At 43.3% G+C, this 6,622-nt stretch overlaps 1 protein-coding gene across 2 annotated transcripts in view; it reads left to right on the forward strand.

Annotated features, from left to right (window-relative positions):
* The window catches only part of LOC117146640 (homeobox protein cut), a 67,196-nt gene extending 62,321 nt beyond the window's left edge, over positions 1–4,875 (forward strand). The window contains exon 7 of one of the 2 annotated variants that reach the window (XM_033312972.1): positions 18–4,875. In XM_033312972.1, coding sequence (XP_033168863.1) covers positions 18–3,234 — 3,217 coding nt within the window. In that variant the 3' untranslated portion in view covers positions 3,235–4,875. The remainder of the gene's footprint in view (positions 1–17) is intronic. The other variant, XM_033312973.1, reaches the window with a different exon arrangement.
* Positions 4,876–6,622: the final 1,747 nt, after the last annotated feature.

The following is a 6,622-nucleotide window of genomic DNA, read 5'->3' on the forward strand; positions in this document are numbered from 1 at the left end:
ATCTGTTTCTCCCATAGCTTTCTCTTCTCACCCTCGCTATTTGGAGGAGCTGCTGGCATGCCAGGAGCAGCCAGCAATGCCTTTCCCGCCATGGCCGATGAAAATATGCGTCACGTCTTTGAACGTGAGATTGCCAAGCTGCAGCAGCACCAACAGCAACAACAAGCTGCCCAGGCTCAGGCACAGTTCCCCAACTTCTCGAGCCTGATGGCTCTGCAACAGCAGGTTCTCAACGGAGCCCAGGATCTCTCGTTAGCTGCCGCTGCAGCCAAGGACATCAAGTTGAACGGTCAGCGATCCTCGTTGGAGCACAGTGCCGGCAGCAGCAGTTGTTCAAAAGATGGCGAACGAGATGATGCGTATCCAAGTTCCCTACATGGTCGCAAATCCGAGGGAGGTGGCACACCCGCACCACCTGCCCCACCATCTGGCCCAGGAGCCGGAGCAGGAGCCCCACCCACAGCAGCACCACCAACCGGGGGTGCCAGCAGCAATTCGGCAGCACCCAGTCCCCTAAGCAATTCAATCCTTCCACCGGCATTGAGCAGCCAAGGGGAGGAGTTCGCCGCGACAGCAAGTCCTTTGCAGCGAATGGCCTCGATCACCAATTCACTGATTACCCAACCCCCGGTGACGCCGCACCACAGTACGCCACAGCGACCCACCAAGGCGGTTCTGCCACCGATCACCCAGCAACAGTTCGATATGTTCAACAACCTTAACACCGAGGATATAGTCAGACGTGTGAAGGAGGCCCTGTCGCAGTACTCCATCTCCCAGCGATTGTTCGGCGAGTCCGTGCTGGGTTTGTCGCAGGGATCGGTCTCCGATTTACTGGCTAGACCCAAGCCATGGCACATGCTCACTCAAAAGGGCCGTGAACCCTTCATTCGCATGAAGATGTTCCTTGAGGATGAGAACGCGGTGCACAAACTGGTGGCCAGTCAATACAAGATTGCCCCCGAGAAGCTAATGCGAACGGGCAGTTACAGTGGAAGTCCGCAGATGCCACAGGGATTGGCAAGCAAAATGCAGGCTGCCTCCTTGCCCATGCAGAAGATGATGAGCGAACTCAAGCTGCAGGAACCAGCACAGGCGCAGCACTTAATGCAACAAATGCAGGCGGCGGCCATGTCGGCAGCAATGCAGCAGCAGCAAGTGGCGCAAGCGCAGCAGCAGGCTCAGCAGGCGCAACAGGCACAACAGCATTTGCAGCAGCAGGCGCAGCAGCATTTGCAACAGCAGCAACATCTCGCCCAGCAGCAACACCCCCATCAGCAGCACCATCAAGCAGCCGCAGCGGCTGCCGCATTGCACCACCAAAGCATGCTTCTGACCTCGCCCGGACTGCCACCCCAGCATGCCATCAGCCTGCCACCTTCAGCGGGTGGAGCCCAACCAGGGGGTCCTGGTGGTAATCAGGGTAGCTCAAATCCCTCAAACAGCGAAAAGAAACCCATGCTGATGCCGGTTCATGGCACAAATGCCATGAGAAGTTTACACCAGCACATGTCGCCCACCGTTTACGAAATGGCCGCTTTAACCCAAGATCTGGACACCCACGACATCACCACCAAGATCAAGGAGGCGTTGTTGGCCAACAATATTGGCCAGAAAATATTTGGCGAAGCCGTTTTGGGACTTTCCCAGGGATCCGTATCTGAGCTGCTGAGCAAACCGAAGCCCTGGCACATGCTCTCCATCAAGGGCAGGGAACCCTTCATCCGGATGCAATTGTGGCTCAGTGATGCCAACAATGTGGAACGATTGCAGTTGCTGAAGAATGAGCGACGCGAGGCCAGCAAACGAAGGAGGAGCACGGGCCCGAACCAACAGGACAATAGTAGCGATACCTCCAGCAATGATACCAATGACTTCTATACCAGCAGTCCGGGTCCAGGATCCGTCGGTTCGGGTGTCGGTGGTGCTCCGCCGAGCAAAAAGCAGCGTGTCCTCTTCTCCGAGGAGCAAAAGGAGGCACTCCGTCTGGCATTCGCCTTGGATCCGTATCCAAATGTGGGCACCATCGAGTTTCTGGCCAATGAGTTGGGCTTGGCAACGCGGACGATCACCAACTGGTTCCACAATCATCGCATGCGATTGAAGCAACAGGTGCCACACGGACCTGCCGGTCAAGATAATCCGATACCGAGTCGCGAGAGTACAAGTGCCACGCCCTTCGATCCCGTCCAATTCCGCATTCTGCTGCAGCAGCGTCTACTGGAGCTCCACAAGGAACGAATGGGCATGAGCGGTGCCCCCATTCCCTATCCGCCGTACTTTGCTGCCGCTGCCATTTTGGGCCGCAGTCTGGCGGGGATTCCCGGTGCGGCAGCGGCCGCAGGAGCAGCTGCAGCAGCCGCCGCAGTTGGCGCCTCTGGCGGTGATGAGTTGCAGGCCCTGAATCAGGCCTTCAAGGAGCAGATGAGCGGTCTGGATCTGTCGATGCCCACCTTAAAGCGGGAACGCAGCGATGACTATCAGGACGATTTGGAACTGGAGGGCGGTGGCCACAATCTTAGCGACAACGAATCGCTGGAGGGTCAGGAGCCGGAGGACAAGACCACCGACTACGAGAAGGTGCTGCACAAATCCGCTTTGGCCGCTGCCGCCGCTTACATGTCCAATGCAGTGCGGAGCTCACGACGAAAGCCAGCTGCCCCACAGTGGGTCAATCCCGCCGGAGCGGTGACCAATCCAAGTGCTGTAGTTGCAGCCGTTGCTGCGGCCGCAGCTGCCGCGGCGGACAATGAACGAATCATCAACGGGGTGTGCGTGATGCAGGCCTCCGAGTACGGCCGCGATGATACTGATAGCAACAAGCCAACGGACGGCGGCAATGATTCCGATCATGAGCACGCCCAGCTGGAGATCGATCAGCGTTTCATGGAACCGGAGGTGCACATCAAACAGGAAGAGGACGACGATGAGGAGCAATCGGGATCGGTTAATCTGGACAACGAGGACAATGCGACTAGCGAGCAAAAACTGAAGGTGATCAACGAAGAGAAGCTGCGAATGGTCCGAGTTCGCCGGCTGAGCAGCACTGGTGGTGGTTCCTCTGAGGAAATGCCAGCTCCCCTCGCACCACCGCCTCCTCCACCAGCAACTTCTTCTATCGTCAGTGGAGAAAGCACCACCAGCAGCAGCAGTAGTAGCAGCAGCAACACCAGCAGCAGCACACCAGCGGTAACGACTGTAGCTGCAACTGCGGCAGCCGGTTGGAACTATTAAAGTAAAACAATTAACAGAACTAAATATGAATTCAGTGCAATGTGTAGAGAAGCGGAGATGAAAACGCGTTTACTTGTGATTAAGTTTGAATGTTTAAGCGATGTGAGGACCCAGGAGATATGCATACATACATATAAATAGCACTTAGGCTTTAGAAAACTATTTTTTTTTTGTTTTTTTTTATTAAACATTAACTACTAAATATAGGCGTTAGTTGTAGCCGTTAAGGTAGCCTTAGGTTTGAGGAGTTGTAATAGTTGTAGCTAAAAGTTTAGAGACGCTATGCGATGATGATAATTATGATGAGAGAGCAGCGCAAAAGTATTAATGAGAAAATAAACCCCATTTAAGAACCCCGACTTGCCGAAGAACTTTAACCAAAATGTCGAGATCCGATTGATAGTGAAAGATTTGATCTTGCAAAGATTTTCGATTTCGATTTTTCGATTTGTTTCTACTTGAAGACTGTAAGCAAAGGCGGTAGGATTGATAACTACAAACGTAATTCTATTCTACATACATTTTTTTTGAGAAACTATTATATGATTATTAGCAGTTTAGCTGGTTAAGTGTAAATAAATAATTAAATGAATGATGATGACGATTGATGGTGTACATAGATTTCTCGCGAGGCATGATCTTGCTGTCGTTCTTCCTAAAAAAATCCTACCTTCTACCACCCTCAGCAACCGACTTGTTTAACTATCTTTTGATCTCAAGCAAAAAACAAAACAAAACTAATACGAAACGAAACAAAACAATGCAGAAATTGAAAGGGAAATGTGGAAGGCATGGAGTGAAAATCCAAAGTAAAAGATAGTTAAAAGAAAGCTGATTTGCAGCGAGCAGAAAAGTTTTCCCCTATTTTGTTGCCCAAATAAAATATAAATATGTCGATGAGGAAAGGAAAGGCAAATCGAGAAAAAAAATATATAACAATAATCTTTGTAAATTCTGAATTTACATAAAAAATCACACACATAAAATACACCTACACAACAAAAACACACACACAAATTGAGTAATTCATAATTATAGCAAAAATAAACATGCAAAATGCACTAAATTATTTATAATCTAATTATTCTATACATAATTATATATGATTATACATATGCATATAAAGCGAAAAATGGAAAATTTATCAACTTAGCCTAACGGTAATTTAAATTTGCATTAAACCCTAGCATAAATAACAACAATTTTTTTCTGTGAATCTAAAATATTTAAAGATAAAAATAAAAAACACAAACCGCATATCGTACTAAAGAAATTACACAAAAGAAAAAATATAAAAAAAAATAAGAAATCAATAAGCTAAGACAGCCAATTTTTTTTGCCTAGATCTTAAGTTTACAACGTAATCGTAATATTAAATAAATTACAAAATAAACAAACAAAAAAATAAAAAATAATCTGTTTTCCTATATGAACAAGAGACAACATAGAAAACCAAGAAGAGCAAAAAAACAAATTTTAAGAAATATTTAAACCTTTTTTTTCCTAGGCTAAATGTTTAAGCTAAACAAAAAACAGATTTCTCAAACCAAAAAAGCTAAATAAATTAAAATTACACGAAACCATTTTTGCATAGGCCCAAAATTTGCCGCGTTATTATTATTATTATTACATACATATATATGAGACGAGTAATAAAGAGAAACAAATTACCAACATATACCAAACACATTTCAAAAACCTTAAAAAAATACAATTTGCGAAATTTATACAAGAAACAAAACACGAAACAACTAAAAATATTTTTAAAAAATATGCAAACAACTTTTGCCCGCTGTCAGCGAAATTTGTTACGATCTTCTTAAAATTATTATTATTTTTATCTTTTCCTCCTGTTTGCGTTTAAGTTATCGAGTTAAATACTTTGCATTTTCATACGCTTTAGCTAATGAATAAATTACATCTATATGGATATGAGATAAACAAGTAATAAATAAATATATATAAAATATATACAAAATATGGATAAAAAAAGTTGAGCTGAGACAAAAACCGACACGACACGTTGAAATGGTTCGCAACTTTTAGTTTTAATTGTTTCTTAAATACAATTTTTTTGTCTTCGTATTTTTATTATTATTATTATTATTGTAATTATAATATAAATATTATAAATATATATACATTAAAAGAAGGAAAAAGCGAATACACAAGCGACAACATACCAATAATACATGAACATGATCGAAACTTTATCAAATAAAAATGTTTTCTTAAACGAAAAAAAACCCATCGATATCCTTTTTTATTTTCCTACAACAAAAAACCACCAAAATCGCAGAAAATGCCGCTGAGGAACGAAAGTACTCGCAATCTCTTGTAATCCCGCAATCTCGTGACCCCGAGAACCCAAACAACCCATCTCCTACTACTCCTCGTCCCACGGAAGACCCATCACTTCCCCCTAAACAAGAAAAAATAAACATCAGACACAGAAACACTCTGAAATTGTATAGCATACTTTTGGGAGTTCCGATTTGTCGAAATACTCCCTCGCCACCCAGCCGATAAAAGCCTATATAGGACCTAGTTATATGTATGCATGATCAGCATTTTTATACATAACATTAATAGTTATATTTATTAACAATATGCGGTGCTAGCCAAGTAAAGTAAAACGTACAGATATTGATGAAGAAAATGCGCTGACCCGCATTATATGTATACATAACAACATACATACATACATACATATGTTAGTAAAGTAGGCAGTGGAAATTTTTTGCATAGATCCGTACTGCTCCAATAAAAACATACGTAATTAATTTTAAACAAAGCAATTAAAACGGTAACGTTAATTGATTCAAATCAAAAGAGTTGAGCTGTAAATACGATATATATGAAATTATCCTTCCAATTCGAAACACACACTCATACATTTTTTATACCGACTAAGAAATTATCTGTTTTTTTTTAGACCTTTAGACACAGATATCTGAATATACATGAATATACAGAGGTGGTCAAAAGTATTTACACAACGAGCTTTTTTTTCAATTGTCAACTAATTGAAAAAAAAGCTCGTTGTGTAAATACTTTTGACCACCTCTGTAATTGAATTTAAGCCCATGGTGATATGCGCACACACTCCACTCACTTTGCCAATTGTCCTACCTTTTCTTCTTTTCCACCCACTACATATTAACTGTACATACGAAAATGAAAGGCCGAAATATAGAGGAATCCCAAATTTGTGGATCAGAAAGTTATAACATGAGAAAACAAAAACCAGACCATATCAATATTATGTTTAAAGCATAAAGAGTAAGAAGTCGAAAGGATACAAGCAAGTTATTTTAGCAGATCCAAAAACAAGTAAATAAAAACAGACTTGAAATAACCATATAGTGTTAACCAGCAGATATACATA

This window comes from Drosophila mauritiana, chromosome X (genome assembly GCF_004382145.1).
Source record: "Drosophila mauritiana strain mau12 chromosome X, ASM438214v1, whole genome shotgun sequence".
Lineage (NCBI taxonomy): Eukaryota > Metazoa > Arthropoda > Insecta > Diptera > Drosophilidae > Drosophila > Drosophila mauritiana.